This window comes from Hemiscyllium ocellatum, chromosome 22 (genome assembly GCF_020745735.1).
Source record: "Hemiscyllium ocellatum isolate sHemOce1 chromosome 22, sHemOce1.pat.X.cur, whole genome shotgun sequence".
NCBI classification, from domain to species: Eukaryota; Metazoa; Chordata; class Chondrichthyes; order Orectolobiformes; family Hemiscylliidae; genus Hemiscyllium; species Hemiscyllium ocellatum.
The window spans coordinates 61,617,996-61,642,014 of record NC_083422.1 but is presented as its reverse complement, the minus strand read 5'-3'; the positions used below and the strand labels follow the sequence as shown (position 1 = coordinate 61,642,014).

The 24,019-nt window shown below is 42.8% G+C and overlaps 1 protein-coding gene across 1 annotated transcript in view; it reads right to left on the bottom strand.

Annotated features, from left to right (window-relative positions):
* The window catches only part of rbm20 (RNA binding motif protein 20), an 84,893-nt gene that overhangs the window by 17,618 nt on the left and 43,256 nt on the right, over positions 1–24,019 (bottom strand). Inside the window, exons 11-14 of the mRNA XM_060842289.1 lie at positions 21,852–21,953; positions 18,037–18,658; positions 12,225–12,350; positions 10,728–10,849 (exon numbers count right to left, since the gene is read on the bottom strand). Coding sequence (XP_060698272.1) covers positions 10,728–10,849; positions 12,225–12,350; positions 18,037–18,658; positions 21,852–21,953 — 972 coding nt within the window. The remainder of the gene's footprint in view (positions 1–10,727; positions 10,850–12,224; positions 12,351–18,036; positions 18,659–21,851; positions 21,954–24,019) is intronic.

Genomic DNA, 24,019 nt, shown 5'->3' with positions numbered 1-24,019 from the left:
TGCAACATCACCTCACGACTCTTGAATTCAATCCCTCTGCTAATGAACGCTAATACACCATAGGCCTTCTTACAAGCTCTATCCACCTGAGTGGCAACTTTCAAAGATCTATGAACATAGACCCCAAGATCCCTCTGCTCCTCCACCTTACTAAGAACCCTACCGTTAACTCTGTATTCCGCATTCTTATTTGTCCTTCCAAAATGGACAACCTCACACTTGACAGGGTTGAATTCCATCTGCCACTCCTCAGCCCAGCTCTGCATCAAATCTAAGTCCTTTTGCAGCTGACAACAGCCCTCCTCACTATCCACAACTCCACCAATCTTTGTATCGTATGCAAATTTACTGACCCACCCTTCGACTCCCTCTTCCAAGTGATTAATAAAAATTAGAAACAGCAGAGGACCCAGAACTGATCCCTGTGGAACTCCACTTGTAACTGGCCTCCAGGCTGAATATTTACCATTTACCATCACTCTCTGACTTCGACCGGTTAGCCAGTTCTCTATCCAACTGGCCAAACCTCCCACTATTCCATGCCTCCTGACTTTCCGCATAAGCCTACCATGGGGAACCTTATCAAATGCCTTACTAAAATCCATGTACACTACATCCACTGCTCTACCCTCATCCACATGCTTGGTCACCTCCTCAAAGAATTCAATAAGACTTGTAAGGCAAGACCTACCCCTCATAAATCCGTGCTGGCTGTCCCTAATCAAGCAGTGTCTTTCCAGATACTCATAAATCCTATCCTATTATGGGCGGCACGGTGGCACAGTGGTTAGCACTGCTGCCTCACAGCGCCTGAGACCCGGGTTCAATTCCCGACTCAGGCAACTGACTGTGTGGAGTTTGCATGTTCTCCCTGTGTCTGCATGGGTTTCCTCTCACAGTCCAAAGATGTGCGGGTCAAGTGAATTGGCCATGCTAAATTGCCCGTAGTGTTAGGTAGGGGGTAACTGTAGGGGTATGGGTGGGTTGCGCTTCAGGCGGGTCGGCGTGGACTTGTTGGGCCGAAGGGCCTGTTTCCACACTGTAAGTAATCTAATCTAATCCCTCAGTACCCTTTCCATTACTTTGCCTACCACAGAAGTAAGACTAACTGGCCTGTAATTCCCGGGGTTATCCCGATTCCCTTTTTTGAACAGGGGCACAACATTCCCCACTCTCCAGTCCCCTGGTACCACCCCCGTTGACAGTGAAGACAAAAAGTTCATTGCCAACAACTCTGCAATTTCCTCTCTTGCTTCCTACATAATCCTAGGATATATCCCGTCAGGCCCGGGGGACTCCTTTATCCTCAAGTTCTTCAAAATGCTCAACACATCTTCCTTCCTAACAAGTATCTCCTCTAGCTTACTAGTCTGTTTCATACTCTCCTCTTCAACAATAAGGTCCCTCATTTGTAAATACTGAAGAAAAGTACTCATTCAAGAGCTCAACTTATCTATATTAAACTCCATTTTCCATTTCTCAGCCCACTTCCCTTGCTGATCAAGGTCCTCCTGCAGTTTCTGATATCCTTCTTCACTGTCCACGATACCTCCTATTTTAGTGTCATCAGCAAACTTACTAATCATGCCTTGTACATTCTCATCCAAATCACTGATACAGATAACAAACAGTAATGGGCACAGTACTGACCCCTGAGGCACTCCACTAGTCACAGGCCTCCAGTCCGATAAGCATCCTTCCACTATTAGCCTCTGCTTCCTAGCATCAGGCCAATTGTGTATCCAATTTGCCAGCTCCACCCACCTCCAGATTCCATGTGATCTAACCTTCCAGAGAAGCCTACCATGCAGAACCTTATCAATGTCCTTACTGAAATCCATCTAGACTACATCTACCACCCTGCCTTCATTGACCTTCCTGGTCCCTTCATCAAAGAACTCTAACAAATTTGTGAGACATGATCTCCCACTCACAAAGCCATCCTGACTACTCCTAATCTAATTCTGTCTTTTTAAATCAAAGTATATCTTATCCTTCAGAATCTTCTCAAGTAACTTGCCCACCACAGATGTTTAGCTTACTGGGCTATAGTTCCCAAGGTTTTCTTTGCAGCCCTTCTATAATATGAGCACAATATTCACTACCATCCAGTCTTCCAGGATCTCACCCTTGGCTAACTATGGTGCAAGAATATCAGCCAGGGCTCCCACAATTTCTCATCGAGCCTCTTGCAGTGTTCTTGGATAAATCTGGTCAGGACAGGGAGATTTAACCACCTTCACACATTCTAATACATCCAACACCTCTTATGCTGTGATATGGACGGTGCCCAAGATATCATCACTAACGTCTCCACATTTCCATGTCTTCATGTCTTTCTCCACAGTAAACACAGAGGAGAACTATTCATTCAGGACCTCGCCCATCTCCTGTGGTTCTACACACACGTCCACTTTGGTCCTTGAGGGCCCCTTTTCTCTCTTCTTTGTCCTTAATATTCTTAAAGACCCTCTTTGGCTTCACCCTAATCTTCTTAGCCAAGCCTATTCTCTGCCTCTTTTTTACCTTCCTGATTTCCTTCTTCAGTAAACTCCTGTAATCCCTATATACCTCCAGGAATTCATTTGATCCCAGCTGCCTCTACTTGAGCCATACTTCCTCCTCAATATCTTGTCCTTCAGAGTTCCCTATTTCTGTTAACCTTGCCTTTCATCCTCACAGGAACATATAGACCTTGAACTCTAGTTATCTCACTGTTAAAGGCCTCCCATTTGCCAGAGGTCCCTTTGCCTGCAAACAAACTCCTCCAATCAACCCCTGCAAGCTCCTGTCTAATTCCATCAAAATTCGCCTTGCCCCAGTTTAGAACTTGGACCTAATATTTCCTATTTCCATGATGCTCCACACATTTAGCTCACTCGCGCAATTCATTTGGTTTTAAACTCCAAGCTTGTGAACGAAAGAAAGAAATATTTCGAGCCACATAAAACAAACAGATCCATCATTCTGCAAGAAATAAGGGCTTCTTAACTAAACATTTATTTACAACTCATCCTCACATGTACTTTTTGGATCTGAAACTTAAAATTATCAGATCAAATTGCTCAGACAAAAGTAGAAAATATTTACATTTAGAGTTTGTTTCCTTTGATATTGGTCCTTATAAGTACAGAACTGAAATGTTCGAATGATTCTGCATGGTAGCATATGTTCTTATTTTAACTTAATTACAAAAGTTTTGATTTAACGCTTTCCATTAATCTGGTCTAAGGTTCCTTTGATTTTAGATTCCATCTTCATATTGGTGTCATTACAAAAGCACGAGGAAAGGAATAAATTCCACAAAAATTTGTTTTTTAACTGCACTGTACATATGTCAGTATTTACATGAAGATTGGAGGCCACTAAATAGGATTTGTAAGTTAGGAGGGATTGAGTTGTGTAATCAAGGCTGAGACATTATCAAGGATCACAAGTCAGTGATTGCATAGTGGCTTTAGTCCTTACTTTGATTCAAATCTCTGGGGAGCTTTGTGGGTGGGCATCTGAGAATTTAAATCAATTCACTGAATGGAATAATGTTTTACTTGTTTCTGAAAAGTAAAGCTTTTTTTGTCAAATTTAGTTCGGGGGATATTACCTTTGCTGGCTGGTCAGCATGTATTGTCCATCCTAGTTGCTTTTTGAGAATGATTTGGAGGTGGTGTGTACAAATTTTAAAAATCACACAACGTTGGGTGGCACGGTGGCATAGTGGTTAGCACTGCTGCCTCACACAGCCTGAGACCTAGGTTAAATTCCCGACTCAGGCGACTGTGTGGAGTTTGCACACTCTCCCCGTGTCTGTGTGGGTTTCCTCCGGGTGCTCCGGTTTCCTCCCACAGTCCAAAGATGTGCGGCTCAGGTGAATTGGCCATGCTAAATTGCCCGTAGTGTTAGGTAAGGGGTAAATGTAGGGGTATGGGTGGGTTTCGCTTCAGTGGGTCGGTGTGGACTTGTTGGGCCAAAGGGCCTGTTTCCACACTGTAAGTCTAATCTAACCTAATCAGGTTATAGTCCAACAGGTTTATTTGGAAGCTTTCAGAGCGACGTTCCTTCATCAGGTGGTTGTAAAGGTTGGGGTGAGCTGCTTGAACTGCTGTGGGTAGACCCACAATGCCCTCAGGGAGGGAATTCCAGGATGTTGACCCAGTGACAGTGAAGGAATAGTGATATATTTCCAAGTCAGGATGGGGAGGGGCTCGGAGGGGAACTTGAGTGGATGGTGTTCCCATGTATCTGCTGCCCTTGTCCTTCTAGTGGGTTTGGAAGGTGCTGTTGAAGGAGTGTGTCTACCTCTTTAGAGTCATAGAGATGTACAGCATGGAAACAGACCCTTCGGTCCATCCCGTCCATGCCGTCCTACCTCTTTGTTCTGAGTTCCAATCAATACAACCAGAAATGCTCTGAAAGTTTGTGATTCCCAATAAACCTTCTGGACTATGACCTGGCATCATGTGATTTTCTCTACCCCAGCCCAACACTGCCACATTCACAACAAGGTTATAAGGTACAAGAACTGTGGATGCTGAAAAACTAAAATAAAAAAATAGAAATTTCTGGAGAACCTCAGCAGATATGGCAGCGTCTGTGGAGAGGAAGCAGCGTGAATCTCAAGCTTTCTGAGCAAGAATCACTGGCTGCAAAACATTAACTGTGCTTTCTCTTCAGATGCTGCCATACCTGCTGAGATTCTCCAGCAATTTCCGTTCTTGTTTTTAAAACATTCAGTGTTGTGTTCACTGTGACTAAAATGTTCCCTCACTATCACTTTGAACACTTGCCTGGCTTCATTCCCAAGAATGTGGTTCAACTCTGCACTGTTCTTTGCAAGGACCATCTACATGTTTATATGAAAAGCGCTCTTGTTTAAGTTTCAAAGCATCTGCTTCCTCTAAACCTTCTGTCACTATCCCAATTAATATTAGAAAGTCAAATTCCTCTAATATAATTGACCCATTATTAGTTTTGCATGCCACAGTCCAATGTCGACATATCTGCTCCTCAATTACCTATTGACTACTTGAGGGTCAATAATACACTCCTAACAATGCAATTCCACCCCCCTCCCACCCCTCACCCCCATTTTTATCTTTAAGTTCTACCCACAAAGCTTCATTTGATGAGCCTTCCAAGATATCGTCCCTCCCTGTCCCTCCCGAGCTGACTCTCACTAACAATGTGACACCACCTCCTGTGATGCCTGAAGGTCCTGGAATGTTAAGTTGCCAGTCTTGATTTCCCCCATTGCCTGAGTCTCCAAAGGGAGGGGGCAGTTTAGGTGTCCCAGGGGAGGGGACAATTTGGGGACCCTGCGATAGGGGCAGTTTGGATGTCCCAGGGGAGGGGCACAAGGCCGCCTTGCTGGTCTTTGAGGGGCCCAATATGTGTAATGACCTCCTGCTAGACCCTCTCCCCCTCAAGAACATTCTACACTCTTGCTGAGACATCCTTGATCCTGGCACCAGGGAGACAACACACCATTCTGATTTTTCGTTGCTGACCACAGAAACATCTGTCTGTGCCTCGGACTAGAGAGTTCCCAAACATAATCGATCTCTTGGAACCTGATGTTACCCTCGTTGCATTAGAGCCAGTCTCAATACCAGAAACTTGGCTGTTCATGCTACGTTCCTCAGAGAATCCATCACCCCATACATTTTCCAAAACAGCATACTTGTTTGAAATGGGGATAGCCGCAGAAGACTCCTGCACTACCTGCCTACCTCTCTTACCTTTCCTGGAGTTAACCCATCCATGTCACTGTATCTGAGACTTTTTTCCCATCTTATAACTGCCATCTATCATACTCCCTTGTTGTTTGCCTCTGATTGTCACTCCAACCATTTCATTCGCAACCAACAATATTCATTGCAGATATAACCCTCAGTAACACGTAAACTCTCCCAAAACTCCCAACAAGAGGAGCATATCACTCTACTAAAGGCCATTTTTGCTTCTTCCAATCTGCAGACCCAGAAAATAACCCTGTCTTATTCCTCTACAAAACACTGCTCCAGGCTAACTTAATACTTATGGATTATATGTTTAAGTTTAATTAAGAGACATTAAATTAGATTAGATTAGATTAGATTACTTACAGTGTGGAAACAGGCCCTTCAGCCCAACAAGTCCACACCGACTTGCCGAAGTGCACCCACCCAGACCCATTCCCCTACATATCTCAATAAAACATACAATCAAGAAAGAACCCACTTTATTCACTACTGTAGGCCACACTTAAAACTATTCACTTTTCGGTCTCTGTGCTGTGTCCACTCCCAAGCAGGTTCCTCCAAGATCAGTTGTGAATTTCACTGTTTGTTAATTTTCCCAGACATACTCTGATGTCCAGCGATATATGAATTCAACAGCAAAAGCAGTAACTGCTAACTTTTTCACACAAAGGGTGGTACGGGTATGGAATGAGCTGCCAGAGGAAGTGGTGGAGGCTGGTACAATTACAGCATTTAAAAGGTATCTGGATGGGTATATGAATAGGAAGGCTTTAGAGGGATATGGGCCGGATGCTGGCAAATGGGACAGATTAACTTAGGATATCTGTTCGGCATGGACAAATTGGACCAAAGGGTCTGTTTCCGTGCTGTACATCTCTATGACTCTAAATGCCACAGTAGAGATATAAAGCATGGTGAAACCAAATCACCAAGGAACTATTAGACTAGATGACTAAAAGCTCGGTTAAAGCAGTTGATTTAAGGAGTACCTTAAAGGATGAAATGACTTACCGAGGTAGAGATGGAGGGAGGGAGTTTCAGAGCTTGAAGCCCAGGCATATCTGAAGGTGTGGCCAGCAATGGTGGAGAGATTCTGACTGGGCGATGTACAAGAGGCCACGGTAGCTCAGTGGTTAGCACTGCTGCCTCATAGCGCCAGGGACCCAGATTCAATTCCAGCCCCAAGGACTGTCTATGTCGAGTTTGTACATTCTCCCCGTGACTGCGTGGGTTTCCTCCAGGTGCTCCGATTTCCTCCCACAGTCCAAAGATGTGCAGGCCAGGTGAATTGGCCACGCTAAATTGCCCATAGTGCTAGGCATATTAGTTGGAGGGAAATTAGTCTGGGGTGGGTTATACTTTGGAGGGTTGGTTTGGACATATTGGGCCGAAGGGCCTGTTTCCACACTGTAGGAAATCTAATCTAATCAGGCCAGGATTTGATATGGACACAGCTCTCAGAGGGTATGACACAGATAGGGAGGGTCAAGGCTATGAAGGGATTTGACAAAAAAAAGTCTGGTTGAAGATTTGTAGCTCGGGTGTCCGTTGTTGTGGTTCTGTTCGCCGAGCTGGAAGTTTTTGCTGCAAACGTTTCGTTCCCTGGCTAGGGAACATCATCAGTGCTATTGGAGCCTCCTGTGAAGCGCTGCTTTGATGTTTCTTCCGGTATTTATAGTGGATATATATACCACTATAAATACCGGAAGAAACATCAAAGCAGCGCTTCGCAGGAGGCTTCAATAGCACTGATGATGTTCCCTAGCCAGGGAACGAAACGTTTGCAGCAAAAACTTCCAGCTCGGCGAACAGACCCACAACAACAGATTTGACAAAAACGATGAGAAAGTTCACATCAGGACACTGCAGGAGAAACGTTCAGATTTTGTCAAACATCTGATACGTGAGGTAGGATGGAGTTGACTGAAGAATATCTGGCTGTTGCTGAGAGAAAAGATTTCCATTGAGTTCCATCCACTCAGTCAGTGGCACCAGCAAGAGAATTGTCCTACTCAGAATGGCAAGGTCCTTCTGTTCACATCTGATGATGCAAGTGATTAGTTCCAATCCGCTTGGAGACAGATTCCTGGGGACTCTGAATGAGGACTCAATGCCTCATGTTGCAATGGCAAGTGGTGAATGAGATTAAATCTTTATAAGGAGTGTGTGAGGGTTCCACTGTACAGACAGATGCTCTCAAGTCAGTAGCAGTCTCCCAATCACAGTCACCTCTGGACAACTGACTGAAGAAACCAATATCCCCCACATCTGGAGCAGGATCTTGTTCCCCATTCTTTATTCCCCATTCCCTATTCCCCGTTTCCTGTTCTCTGACTTTGTCCAAGATACAGCAGAGTCAGATCCTACACAAGCTCATGTACCACAAAGGTTCAACACAGGTAAAATATTGCCGTTAAAATGTTGTACATTTTCACTCTCTTATGCAGTAAATACAGAAAATCCACACACTCCACGTTGCAGTTATTGTTTCTATTTGAACAGGAATGGTGCAGCGAGCAGTGATTTGTTTTGATGGATTTAAGGAAGGAACTTCATCATCAGGAGTTGGTACAGCCAGGTTTTTCATCCTCAACCACTTCCTCTTTTTGTACAAAGACTTGGGGCTGATCACTTTCCTGAAATGTGTCTCTTGTGTGGTTCTCTTTGCAGTATATCCTGTTAACACCCTGCACAGAGCAACCTAGAGAGCCTCATTTCTGCCTAACTGTTGAGGTCGTTCTTTCTACATGACAGGTCTCGGCTCAGTATAGCCCTTAACTCTTTACTTTGTCTTGACGTACACTGAAGCAAGTTTCAGTCCTATCCCAGGATCTCCAGCCAGAAGCTCAGATGCCAATTCAATACAATAATGAAAAACTGGCCTGTTTTCAGAGCTGTCATTATTCATGAGAGATGCTAAAAGTAAGTCCCTTTCAACTTATTTTGTCAATTCAGGTTCCCATCAAAGATCCCAAGGAAATATTGGGTGAAAAACAAGCAATTCCCCCAACATCCAAAACCAGGGTTACTACTCAGACAACTCACTGTTACATGTAAAATCCTGTGGATAAAATGGTCCTCTGCTTGGTGACTGTGCTTCAGATCAGTTCATTCCATGTCATGAATTAATAACTTTCTGCAAGATGTGAGTGATACTTTATAAATGTTAATCTCTAACGCCCCCTTGTTCTCTACTGGAGAATAGTGTTTTTTTTAAAAGAAATTATAAGCCATATATCAAGGATGAACAATGCCTCCTACAGATCTTCATCACCCATGTGGGGATTATAATTGATAGTGACCATAAAGCATTTGGATACTCCAATGAGTGACCCTTCATATTGGTGAATGGCCACACTGGTTGATGGGAACAGTTGCTGATGCTCTGGCCTGGAGGCTGCTTGATGCTGTGTCAATTGCAGAGTTGCTCATGAAAGTGTCCAGGCCATTTGTACATTCAAAGCCAGCAAGGAAATTACAATATTAATCCCAACTTTAAAGCCAAAAGGCGTGGGACCCTTCACACCTGTCCAAAACAGCAATTCAGCCTTCTGTAAATATAAGCAACAGATTAACATTTCCTTCAAAACCTGAGGTTCTAAGAAAGGGTCACTGGACCAAAATGTTAATTTTGATTTCTCTTCACATATGCTGCCCAAACCTGGTGAACTTTTCCAGCAATTTCTGTTTTGTTTAACATTTCTTTCTAAAGATCTGCTTTGGATGTAGCCAGGGCTAGGCCAGCTATGTTGAGGAAGTGATGGTTTATGTGCAGTCTGACCAGCAATTGCTACACACACCCTGGAGGCCACTGACAACATTGTTAAAAATCACAACAGGTTGGACTATAACTTGGTGTTGTGTGATTTTTAACTTTGTCCACCCCAGAAAACACTGGCATCTCCACATCACACTGACGACATTGGTTTTGAACATATGTGCTCAATGGTGGCAATGAAGGTCTCTGCTCCTGCCTCAATCCCTCCTTACCAATTATTCTCTCCTGATTGACCCCCCATCCCTCTCCTCAGCAATATCCTTCTCTCTCTTGATCATTATTTCTTTTTTTCCTGCTTTCTTCCATACATCCTGAACATTTCTCACCTCCTCTCAATTGACCTCCTTCCTGATCAGCTCATCCCCTCCCAACAGCCCATTCTTGTCCCTGTACTCTGTCCTTGTCCCTCCCTCTGCCCGTCCTGTCCTTTGCCCTTGTCCCTCCCTCTGTCCGTCCTGTCCTTTGCCCTTGTCCCTCCCTCTGCCCCTGCCTTAGTTGGTTGTGGGTGTTGCCTTGAAAGTGTTTCGGATTCTGCTCCAAGCAACGTAGTTCAGAGACCATTCATTCTCCTGTCATTATCTGAATAAAACCTGTTGGTGAAGTCTCAGGAGGTTTACCTGTGGCTCCCTCGCAGAGGCTAGCCTTTACTGGCGGTGGTCACCAGCTGGAGGTATAATTGTCAAAGACAACAATGGCTCTTGGCAGCCATTATGGCCTCAGCTGTTCCAGCTTCTCCCCGTCTCCACCTTTAGTAGAGTGAGAACAATTGATGAACAATTGATGCTTTGTTGGATAGAAAAGTGAAAATAAGGCCATTCAGCCCCTCAATGTTCTGGCAGGATTTGTTCTTTGCAAATGCCACTTTTCTATGGAGTGCTGAGGTGTCCAAAGGTGAACTGCAGTAACTCCCCAAGGTTATTTCAACAGTACCTCAGCACCATTATCTTCACCACCAATTGGAATAAAAGCAGCAACATTGATGAAAGAATCATTATTTTGCATTCCCCTCCAAGTCATGCACTGTCACGACAAGAGATGAACTGTGTACTATTGTGCTTCACCATTACTGGGTCAAAATCCTGAAATCCTGACTGACATCACCCACAGGAGGTCCACAGCAGCTTGGGCTCACCATCACCTTTGCAGTAATAATGAGGGATGAGGCCATATCCCATCAACAAACCAGACCTGGTTACTCTGTTCTCACTTACCTGCAGATTCTTATAATGTACAGTACTCCGGCAATGACTGCTCTTTGCTGCTTCCTCAGTGATGTAAAAGAGGCCACAGAGCTTGCAGTAAAATCCTGTTCGAGCTTCCACAAATTCAACCCCTGAAAAATGAGAGTCCCTAGTTACAGAACATCTTTGTGAAAAGACCATGGATTGACAGTGAGGTATTGAACTTTCTGAATTAGAGAATACGCAAACACAAATATATCAGCACTGCAACTCACTGCTCCTTAAAATTCTACAAATTGAAGGATTTTCTCTTCATTCATTCCCACTCGTGTTCATTTTTCTTGTTAATATAAAAAATATCTCAGGCTGAACTTTACTGAGAGGTCCCTCAGTGAATGGACCCAACCAATTACTGAGAATATGAGTCATGTTTGTTAATGCAATGAAATTGCTGCGAGCACAGAGTCCTTAGCCTGAGCATTCTGTCTCTGTGTTTCACATTGACAAGTTTTTAATCAGGACGGGAATCAAGGCTTACTGGGAAAAGGTAGGAATGAGGAGTTGAGGATTATCAGTTTTGCAACTGATGAATGGATTACATATGAAAGATGAGAAACTTAACAGGCAATCCAGGTCTTCTTCAATATATGATTTCTGTTACATCACACTGTAATCTTTTGCTATAAATTCTGTGTCTTACGATCTTATACTCCACAACCTCCTGATGAAGGAGCAACGCTCTGAAAATTAGTGCTTCCAAATAAACCTGTTGGACTCTAACCTGGTGTCATGTGATTTCTAGCTTTGTCCACCCCAGGTAACACGGGCTCCTCCAAATCAGTTTATCTATGATCTCAATGAACGGAGAAACAGATTAAATGGGCTGAATGGCCTACGTCTGCTGCTACATTTTGTAATATTATGGTCTATATTCCAAGTAACTTCATGCAAATTAACAATAAATTGTTGAACACATTCATAGGGTCCAAAGGAATGCGAAAATGTTAAACTAGATGCTGATCCAGAATATTAATCACTAATATACTCTGACACACAAATCTGCAAGATCCCTCACCTGGCTACACATCACCATTTCTTCTGAAATCACAAGTTTGGACACAATGAGCTGGAACATATTTTTTTCAGGAAGAGGAATACCATCATTTTAGATGTTGTCAGAAAAAGAGGATGTTGCTTACGTAGTGAGCAGGTCATGGTCAAGGCCGCGGTCAGCTCCTCACTGAACCCACCCACACATTACAATGGTGACCAGTACACCCCTGAGAAAACTTGGATTCATGAATTTCATTTCTCCCCTATCTCCAAAGCATGGCCTTCATAACAGACCCCACCCCCTTTCAATACTGTATTTGGACGATGAGATCAATAAGATATGTATCTGTGCACTTTCCTGAAACTAATGCTGACAGTTACATTCAACAAAAGGTAATTGTTGAAGTGATCAGTTAGTCAGAAAACTATCTGCCATGGAACAAAATATCTTGAGAGTGCAGTACTGGTCCTTACCTAACGGGATACTAAGATTGCAGAAGACATTGGCGTTTTCCCATGGTAATGGAGGTTGTTGTAGATTTGTTAAGTGTTGATGGCTGCTAGCTGACTCTGCAAGGGACTGGCTGGAGTTTTCTGAATCTGATAAAAAGTAAGAATCAGGATAGTCAATACTAGATTCATCAGATCATTAGATTGGTGGAAAATGGCAGCAATATTTTTGAAATTAACTGTAATCTAATTACAAAAAGACATGTTTACAGTTAACAACCATTTGAATGACAAAATTATTGTAGTCAATAAGCTCTGTTGGGAATTTTTTGTAAATAATTCTCATCAGATCTTTTACATGTTATGATGGTCTAATTATTCTGGACATGTCATTGCACTGCCATATTTGATTAATGCAATGTCACGTGTGAATGTTACATCTCACTTAGTTAAAGTATCCACGATTCATGAATTTAGAATAACTATGGACCTGGCCAGTGTGTTTCCAGCACTAGCCATTCTTTAGCATGGCTGTTCCAGAACAGTTACATCACCAGCATTTACCCAATAATGGGGAGGATTTACCAGGAACATGGAGAATTTACCCAGTAACATGGAGATTTTACCCAGAAATGTGGAGAATTTACACAGTAATGTGGAGACTTTACCCAGTAACGTGGAGAATTGACCCAGTAACGTGGAGAATTGACCCAGTAACGTGGAGAATTGACCCAGTAACACGGAGAATTTACCCAGTAACGTGGAGAATTTACCCAGTAATGTTGAGAATTTACCCCAGTAACATGGAGAATTTACCCAGTAACATGGAGAATTTACCCAGTAATGTTGAGAATTTACCCAGTAACGTGGAGAATTTACCCAGTAACGTGGAGAATTTACCCAGTAATGTGGAGAATTTACCCCAGTAACATGGAGAATTTACCCAGTAATGTTGAGAATTTACCCAGTAACGTGGAGAATTTACCCAGTAACATGGAGAATTTACCCAGTAATGTTGAGAATTTACCCAGTAACGTGGAGAATTTACCCAGTAATGTGGAGAATTTACCCCAGTAACATGGAGAATTTACCCAGTAACATGGAGAATTTACCCAGTAATGTGGAGAATTTACCCAGTAACGTGGAGAATTTACCCAGTAACGTGGAGAATTTACCCAGTAATGTGGAGAATTTACCCCAGTAACATGGAGAATTTACCCAGTAACATGGAGAATTTACCCAGTAATGTGGAGAATTTACCCAGTAACGTGGAGAATTTACGCAGTAACATGGAGAATTTACCCAGTAACGTGGAGAATTTACGCAGTAACATGGAGAATTTACACAGTAACATGGAGAATTTACGCAGTAACGTGGAGAATTTACCCAGTAACATGGAGAATTTACACAGTAACATGGAGAATTTACCCAGTAACGTGGAGAATTTACGCAGTAACGTGGAGAATTTACCCAGTAACGTGGAGAATTTACGCAGTAACATGGAGAATTTACGCAGTAACGTGGAGAATTTACCCAGTAACGTGGAGAATTTACGCAGTAACATGGAGAATTTACACAGTAACATGGAGAATTTACCCAGTAACGTGGAGAATTTACGCAGTAACATGGAGAATTTACGCAGTAACGTGGAGAATTTACGCAGTAACGTGTAGAATTTACCCAGTAACATGGAGAATTTACCCAGTAACATGGAGAATTTAACCAGTAATGTGGAGAATTTACCAGGTAACATGGAGAATTTACCCCGCAACGTGGAGAATTTACGCAGTAACATGGAGAATTTACGCAGTAACGTGGAGAATTTACCCAGTAACGTGGAGAATTTACGCAGTAACATGGAGAATTTACCCAGTAATGTGGAGAATTTACCCAGTAACATGGAGAATTTACCCAGTAACGTGGAGAATTTACCCAGTAATGTGGAGAATTTACCCAGTAACATGGAGAATTTACCCAGTAATGTGGAGAATTTACCCAGTAACGTGGAGAATTGACCCAGTAACGTGGAGAATTGACCCAGTAACACGGAGAATTTACCCAGTAACGTGGAGAATTTACCCAGTAATGTTGGGAATTTACCCCAGTAACATGGAGAATTTACCCAGTAACATGGAGAATTTACCCAGTAACGTTGAGAATTTACCCAGTAACGTGGAGAATTTACCCAGTAACGTGGAGAATTTACCCAGTAATGTGGAGAATTTACCCCAGTAACATGGAGAATTTACCCAGTAACATGGAGAATTTACCCAGTAATGTTGAGAATTTACCCAGTAACGTGGAGAATTTACCCAGTAATGTGGAGAATTTACCCCAGTAACATGGAGAATTTACCCAGTAACATGGAGAATTTACCCAGTAACGTGGAGAATTTACCCAGTAATGTGGAGAATTTACCCCAGTAACATGGAGAATTTACCCAGTAACATGGAGAATTTACCCAGTAACGTGGCGAATTTACGCAGTAACATGGAGAATTTACGCAGTAACATGGAGAATTTACCCAGTAACGTGGAGAATTTACCCAGTAACGTGGAGAATTTACCCAGTAATGTGGAGAATTTACCCCAGTAACATGGAGAATTTACCCAGTAACATGGAGAATTTACCCAGTAATGTTGAGAATTTACCCAGTAACGTGGAGAATTTACCCAGTAATGTGGAGAATTTACCCCAGTAACATGGAGAATTTACCCAGTAACATGGAGAATTTACCCAGTAACGTGGAGAATTTACCCAGTAATGTGGAGAATTTACCCCAGTAACATGGAGAATTTACCCAGTAACATGGAGAATTTACCCAGTAACGTGGCGAATTTACGCAGTAACATGGAGAATTTACGCAGTAACATGGAGAATTTACCCAGTAACGTGGAGAATTTACCCAGTAACGTGGAGAATTTACCCAGTAATGTGGAGAATTTACCCCAGTAACATGGAGAATTTACCCAGTAACATGGAGAATTTACCCAGTAATGTGGAGAATTTACCCAGTAACGTGGAGAATTTACGCAGTAACATGGAGAATTTACCCAGTAACGTGGAGAATTTACCCAGTAACGTGGAGAATTTACGCAGTAACATGGAGAATTTACACAGTAACATGGAGAATTTACGCAGTAACGTGGAGAATTTACGCAGTAACATGGAGAATTTACACAGTAACATGGAGAATTTACGCAGTAACGTGGAGAATTTACCCAGTAACGTGGAGAATTTACCCAGTAACACGGAGAATTTACGCAGTAACATGGAGAATTTACACAGTAACATGGAGAATTTACGCAGTAACGTGGAGAATTTACCCAGTAACATGGAGAATTTACGCAGTAACATGGAGAATTTACACAGTAACATGGAGAATTTACCCAGTAACGTGGAGAATTTACGCAGTAACATGGAGAATTTACGCAGTAACGTGGAGAATTTACGCAGTAACGTGGAGAATTTACCCAGTAACATGGAGAATTTAATCAGTAATGTGGAGAATTTACCAGGTAACATGGAGAATTTACCCCGCAATGTGGAGAATTTACCCAGTAACGTGGAGAATTTACCCAGTAACGTGGAGAATTTACACAGTAACATGGAGAATTTACGCAGTAACGTGGAGAATTTACCCAGTAACGTGGAGAATTTACGCAGTAACATGGAGAATTTACCCAGTAATGTGGAGAATTTACCCAGTAACATGGAGAATTTACCCAGTAACGTGGAGAATTTACCCAGTAATGTGGAGAATTTACCCAGTAACATGGAGAATTTACCCAGTAATGTGGAGAATTTACCCAGTAACGTGGAGAATTTACGCAGTAACATGGAGAATTTACGCAGTAACATGGAGAATTTACCCAGTAACGTGGAGAATTTACCCAGTAACATGGAGAATTTACCCAGTAACGTGGAGAATTTACCCAGTAACATGGAGAATTTAACCAGTAATGTGGAGAATTTACCCAGTAACGTGGAGAATTTACCCAGTAACGTGGAGAATTTACCCCGCAATGTGGAGAATTTACCCAGTAATGTGGAGAATTTACCCAGTAACGTGGAGAATTTACCCAGTAACACGGAGAATTTACCCAGTAACATGGAGAATTTACCCAGTAACGTGGAGAATTTACCCAGTAATGTGGAGAATTTACCCAGTAACGTGGAGAATTTACCCAGTAACATGGAGAATTTACCCAGTAACGTGGAGAATTTACAGAGTAACGTGGAGAATTTACCCAGTAACATGGAGAATTTACCCAGTAACGTGGAGAATTTACGCAGTAACGTGGAGAATTTACCCAGTAACGTGGAGAATTTACCCAGTAACGTGGAGAATTTACACAGTAACGTGGAGAATTTACCCAGTAACATGGAGGATTTACCCAGTAACGTGGAGAATTTACCCAGTAACGTGGAGAATTTACGCAGTAACGTGGAGAATTTACCCAGTAACGTGGAGAATTTACCCAGTAACATGGAGAATTTACACAGTAACGTGGAGAATTTACCCAGTAATGTGGAGAATTTACCCAGTAATGTGGAGAATTTACCCAGTAACGTGGAGAATTTACGCAGTAACATGGAGAATTTACCCAGTAACATGGAGAATTTACCCAGTAACGTGGAGACTTTACCCAGTAACGTGGAGACTTTACCCAGTAACACGGAGAATTTACCCAGTAACACGGAGAATTTACCCAGTAACACGGAGAATTTACACAGTAACGTGGAGAATTTACGCAGTAACATGGAGAATTTACCCAGTAACGTGGAGAATTTACACAGTAACGTGGAGAATTTACCCAGTAACGTGAAGAATTTACCCAGTAACATGGAGAATTTACACAGTAACGTGGAGAATTTACCCAGTAATGTGGAGAATTTACGCAGTAACATGGAGAATTTACCCAGTAACGTGGAGAATTTACCCAGTAACGTGGAGACTTTACCCAGTAACGTGGAGACTTTACCCAGTAACACGGAGAATTTACCCAGTAACGTGGAGAATTTACCCCAGTAACGTGGAGACTTTACCCAGTAATATGGAGAATTTACCCAGTAACATGGAGAATTCATCAGGTCTGATAAGTATAAGAACGTAAATATAAACACTAGGAGCAGGAGGAGGCCATTCAGCCCCTCGAGCCTATTCCACCATCCAATACCATCCTGGCTGATCTCATCTCGGCCTCAATTCCACTTTCCTGCCCGTTCTCTATAACACGTTAACCCATTACTAATTAAAAATCTGTCTATCTCTTCCTTAAATTTACTCAATGTCCCAGCAGTCACTGGAGTCTGCATGAGTGAATTCCACAGATTCATATGAGAGAAGTAATTTCTCCTTATTTCTGTTACAAACCTGTGAACCCTTATCCTAAACCTATGACCTCTCATTCTAGAATGCCCCACGTGAGAAAACATCTTCTCTACATCTACTCTGTCAATCCCCTTTAGCATCTTATATTCCTCAACTCTCATTTTTCTAAACTCCAGTCTGCAGCTTTCTTTGAGGCCAGTGTTATGTGCCTTCACCGAGGCTCTGAGTCCTGGTTTCAGATTTTTGTCCTCACAGATTGCGATTTGGAGATTCACCAAAAGCTTGATAATTTGACACCAAACTTGCTGTGCCATATTCCCATTATCAGTTACCACACTTAAATATCGAATAGTATACATTTTAGAAATTATGGCTACATGAACATAGAAAGAACTTGTCTTGTTTCAAAATGTGTGATCTCTTTAAGTGGAACACTATAATAGACAAACAAGAAACAGAGAGAGAGAGAGAGAGAGAGAGAGAGAGAGAAATGTCATGTACCTTTATTAAATACTTCTGAAGTCTCTTTCTTGAGTTCATCTGTTTCCACACTGTTTCTCCTGAAACCGGACACTGATTGGTCAGCTCCCTGGGTTTCCGGTACTTCCTCAGAAAAGCATTCTTCCTGGACCTTTTCATCAGCTTCATCAGGTGGATCAACTGTGCACGGGGTCTCTGGGCTCAAACAGCCCTTCGACGCACTGTCACTCAATCCTTGGTCTGTTTCACAGTTTCTACAATTCACAGGGCTTTCTGGTTGGGTAAACTTAGATCTCAGATTCTGTTCAGTTTCATTCGTTGGACTAGATGTAAGTTGAAGATGACTTGTAGATTCCACTTTCATCTGGTGGTTGTCTGGAGACAGAGTTGGGCTCATTACACTCAGCTCCTCGAGTGACGTCCTGCAATGATCATCACTGTGATGGTCACAGTAAGGGGTTCTCTCAGTTGTTACTGGGTCTTCATTACCTGGCTCTATGTTACAAACATTCTCCGTGGTCTCAGATACCTCCATCACACGATCCTCTTCTTCTCCCACCTCGTCCACTGTTACAAACTCTTCCATGTTTCCAGAATACCAAGCATCTGCTTCAGCTTCACTTCCACTTTCCCAAGATCCACTCTGGACAAGAGAGTAAATTTGGACAAATGTATCAATGTCAATGTCAAAGTCAGGTGAAGGAACACTAATCCACTATTGACCAACAGTGATTCCCTGCACATGGAGTTCCTGATTCCAATGTTACCCAGTGCCCAGTGAAGCACTAGACTCTCCTGCCACTAAATGACCAGAAGATATTGGAGCAGAATTAGGCCATTTAGCCCATCGAGTCTGCTCTCTCATTCATCATGGCTGATTTATTTCTCAACCCCCTTCCCCTGCCTTTTCCCTGTAACCCTTGATTCCTTTACCAATCAAGAGCCTGTCTATCACTGTCTTAAACACCGACAATGATTTGACCTTCTCAGTGTGCTGCAGCAATGAGTTCCAAAGATTCACCTCCCTCGGGTTTCTTCCGATTCTGTGAATTTAAACATGTTCTTTGTGTCTCTCTCTACACTGAGGGATCTGCTGGATTTCGCCAGCACTTTCCGTTCTTGTTTGTTTCAGATCCCCAGCATCCACGGTTCTTTGTTTTATTTAAAGAATTCCATTTGTTTCCAATCCTTTCTCATTGAATGTGTAATATTCAATATTTACATGTGGTAACTGATAACAGGGGTAGGGCACAGGAGATTTGATTCCAAACCTTCTATATCTGTTCTTGGTTCATATGGTTTTTACTGAATGAAGGGAACCACCTGTGGTCAGATATTTCCTGAAGTTTTTTTTATGGACTCCATGGTCAGGATGTTCAATGTCAGCCTGTGTGGACCTCACCAAACTCTCAGGCTGCAACAACGTGACACCTGGGCAGAGCTTCTTGAATGAACTCAAAGTAGCTGTAATGTGGGGATTCAAGGGAATGATCTCAAACATAGAATGATATCACATTAACACACAGTGTATGTAAGATAATGATTGTAACAAGGTCAGCCAATTGGACGTCACCAAACATGTGACCAGTGGTTGGCACAAGTGCTGGGTCCGCTGCTTTTCGTCATTTATTTAAATGATTTGGATGTGAACATAGGAGGCATGGTTAGTAAGTTTGCAGATGACACCAAAATTGGAAAGGAGGTTACCTCAGATTACAATGGGATCTTGACCAGATGGGCTGATGGTTGAGGAGTGGCAGATGGAGTTTAATTCAGATAAATGTGAGGTGCTGCATTTTGGGAAAGCAAATCTTAGCAGGGCTTATACACTTAATGGTAAGGTCCTAGAGAGTGTTGCTGAACAAAGAGACCTTGGAGTGCAGGTTCATAGCTCCTTGAAAGTGGAGTCGCCGGTAGATAGGATAGTGAAGAAGTGTTGAAGGCTGGTACAATTTAAGAGGCATTTAGATGGGTATATGAATAGGAAGGGTTTGGAGGGATATGGGATGGGTGCTGGCAGGTGGGACTAGATTGGGTTGGGATATCTGGTCGGCATGGACGGGTTGGACCGAAGGGTCTGTTTCCATGCTGTACATCTCTATGACTCTATGTGGGAGGATGAGACGGTACATGAAGAGTAGGCCGCGGGCTGTGGCACTGTGCTGGGGGCCTGCATGAAATAACTCCACAGAGACCAGTATCTCTTTATTTACACATGACCAGTCTGTGACTATAGTACTGCCTCACACAGAGTCAGGTATCAGAGTTTCAGTATCTCTAACACTTCCCTTTTTATCAGTCAGCCAGAGTTCCTTGATTGGACCAGATTAACAGCCCAAATCACGGAACTTGTTTATAGAGTCATAAAGTCATGGAGTTGCACAGCACAGATGTTCGGTCCAACTTGTCCATACTGACCAGATATTCTCCATTAATCTTGTCCCATTTGCAGCACTCGGTCCATACTTCTTCAATCCCTTCTTATTCATTTACCTATCCAGATGCTTTTTAAGTATTGTAATTGCATCAACCTTCACCACTTTCTCTGGCAGCTCATTCCATACACGCACCACTCTCTGCATGAAAACATTGTCCCTTAGGTCCCTTTTAAAATCTTTCCCTTATCACCCTCTCATTCTGGACTCCCTTACCCTGAGGAAAAGACCTTGTCTATTTACCCTATACATGCTCCTCCTGATTTTATAAACCCTTATCACCCCTCAGCCTCCAACGCTCCAGGCAAAACAGCCCCAGTCTATTCAGCCTCTCCCTATAGCCCAAGCCTTCCAACTCTGGCAACATCTTCATAAATCTTTTCTGAACCCTTTCAAGTTTCACAACATTGTTCCTAAAGCAGGGAGACCAGAATTGCACGCAATATTCCAACAGTGGCCTAACCAATGTCCAGTACAACCGCAACATGACCTCCCAACTCTTGTACTCAATACTCTGACCAATGAAGGAAAGCATACCAAACGCCAGGTCCAGATCCTGTTGTAATCTGAGGTAACCCTCTTCGTTGTCCACTACACATACAATTTTGGTGTCATCTGCAAACTTACTAACTGTACTTCTTATCCACCTTTAACTGTTACAAGACATCCAACACTTCCTCCTTTGTAATCTGGACATTTTGCAAGATGTCACCATCTATTTCCCTACTGTCTATATCTTCCACATCCTTTTCCACAGTAAATACTGATGCACAATATTCATTTAGTATCTTCCCCATTTTCTGTGGCTCCACACAAAGTCCGCCTTGCTGATCTTTGACCTATACTCTCTCCCAAGTTACCCTTTTGTCCTTAATATATTTGTAAAACTCATAAGACATAGGAGTGGAAGTAAGGCCATTTGGCTGATGGGCATTTCAACTCCACTTACCCGCATTCTCCCCATAGCCCTTAATTCCTTGTGACATCAAGAATTTATCAATCTCTGCCTTGAAGATATTTAGCGTCCCGGCCTCCACTGCACTCTGCGGCAATGAATTCCATGGGCCCACCACTCTCTGGCTGAAGAAATGTCTCCGCATTTCTGTTCTGAACTGACCCCCTCTAATTCTAAGGCTGTGTCCACGGGTCCTAGTCTTCTCGCCTAATGGAAACAATTTACTGGCGTCCACCCTTTCCAACCGCTTTGGATTCTCCTTAATTCTATTTGCAAAGCTATCTCATGTCCCTGTTTTGCCCTCCTGATTTCCTCTTAAGTATACTCCTACTTTCTTTATACTCTTCTAAGGATTCACTCGATCTATCCTGTCAGTACCTGACATATGCTTCCTTCTTTTTCTTAACCAGACATGACTAACCAAGAGAGTGATCACTAGGACCTACCTGCTCCTTCATGTTTCTTTCAAGTTCTCGATCTGGTGATTCTCTGCTGCTGTGTGATGATGGAGATTGTTTCTGAGAACATTGACCATCTTCTTCGTTCACCTGCCATCAGAATGAGACCAACTTTCAAGTAACTGAGCAAGAATGGAGTATGTGCCCTTTGTGTCTGGTAGCTGCTGGGGAGCTGCCCAAGCTAGTGTTTCTGTTGCACTCCCAGGCTGTAGGGCCCACTACCAGGCAAATATTGGGAAAATGGGAAAGAACACAATCCTCAAGTGGGATCTAAGGCCCATTACTGGGGAAGAGAAAGACAAGCTTTGATTTTGTATCTAACACACATTGTTTAATAAAGGAGTGTGTGATGTGTATGGATACAGTGTACTCAACAGAAAAAATATTTCCCTTTCCTGTGTTGTCTCCCCTAGATCGGCCAACAGGTATTTTGCAAAAACATTTTTTGTATAACAATCTGACATTCTTATAAAACTTGCAAGAAACGTGAACACTATAAATATAGCATGCATTTGAAACTGTCAATTTTAAAACCCCTTCAATGTATGAGTAAGGTTTAAAATAATGTTTCTCTAAGTGTCTATGGGATGTTGGTCAGGCCCTAGATCAGCTGAAAATTTAATGACCAATTTAGATGGGTTTGAGTTGGAGGAGATTTAAAATCTTAAAAACCACACTCCTGATGTAATCTCACCTCCAAACTTCTAAACAGAGGCTGCAAGGTAACCCCAATTAAAATGAGGGGCCAGTGTTTTATATACTGCAATTCTTACTGCTATACAGCTCTTTGCATTTAACTATGACTGATTTTGTTGCATCATTGTTAGCCATGGGTGAGGTCCCAGAAGCTTGGAGGCTAGCAAAATGCTGTGTCCTTATTCACAGAGGGCTGCAAAGAAAAACCTGAGAACTATAGTCCAGTAAGCTTAACATCTGTGGTGGGCAAGTTACTTGAGAAGGTTCTGAGGGATAAGATATACATGCATTTGGAAAGACAGAGTTTGATTAGGAGTAGTCAGCATACCTTTGTGAGTGGGAGATCATCAGGTCAGGCAGCATCCAGGGAACAGGAGATTCGACGTTTCGGGCATAAGGCCTTCTTCAGGAATCTTCCTGTTCCCTGGATGCTGCCTGACCTGCTGCATTTTTTCAGCAACACATTTTCAGCTCTGATCTCCAGCATCTGCAGACCTCACTTTCCCCTCAAGTGGGAGATCATGTCTCACAAATTTGTTAAGAGTTCTTCAATGCAGTGATCAGGAAGGTTAATGAGGGCAGGGTGGTAGATGTAGTCTAGATGGATTTCAGTAAGGCCTTTGATAAGGTTGCACATGATAGACTGCTCTGGAAAGTTAGATCGCATGGAATCCAGGGGGAGCTGGCAAATTGGATTCACCACTGGCTTGATGGTAGGAAGCAGAGTGTAACAGCGGAAGGATGCTTGTTGTGCTGGAGGCCTGTGACTAGGGGAGACCCTTGGATCTGTGCTGGGCCCATTTCTGTTTGTTATCTATATCAATGATTTGGATGACAATGGACAAGGTATGATTAGTAAGTTTGCTGATGACAGTAAAATAGGCGGGATCATGGACAGTGAGGAAGGTTATCAGAAATTGCAGCAGAACCTTGATCAGCCTGAGAAGTGGGCTGGGAAATAGCAAATAAAGTTTATTAGAGATAAGTGTGAGGTCTTGCATCAAGGTAGGAGTTTCATGGTGAATGGTAGGGCCTTAAGGAATGGAGTGGAACAGAGGGACCTTGGAGTTCAGGTTCACAGTTCTCTGAAAGTGGAGTCACAGGTCGACAGGACAATGAAGAAGGCTTTTGGCACACTGGTCTCCATCAGTCAGGGCATTGAGCACAGAAGTTGGGAAGTTATGTTGCAGTTGAAAAGGACATTGGTGAGACCACACTTGAAGTATTGTGTTCAGTTTAGGATGTTATTAAAATGGAAAGAGTGCAGAAGAAATTTACAAGAATGTGGCCAGGACTTAACGGGTCTGAGTTACAGGGAGGGGCTGGACGAGCTAGGACAATTTTTCTTTAGAGAGTAGGAGACTGGGGGGATCTGATAGAAGTGTATAAGATCATGAGGGGTATGGAAAGGGTGAATGCACTCAGTCTTTTTCCTAGGGTTGGGGAATCGAGGACAAGAG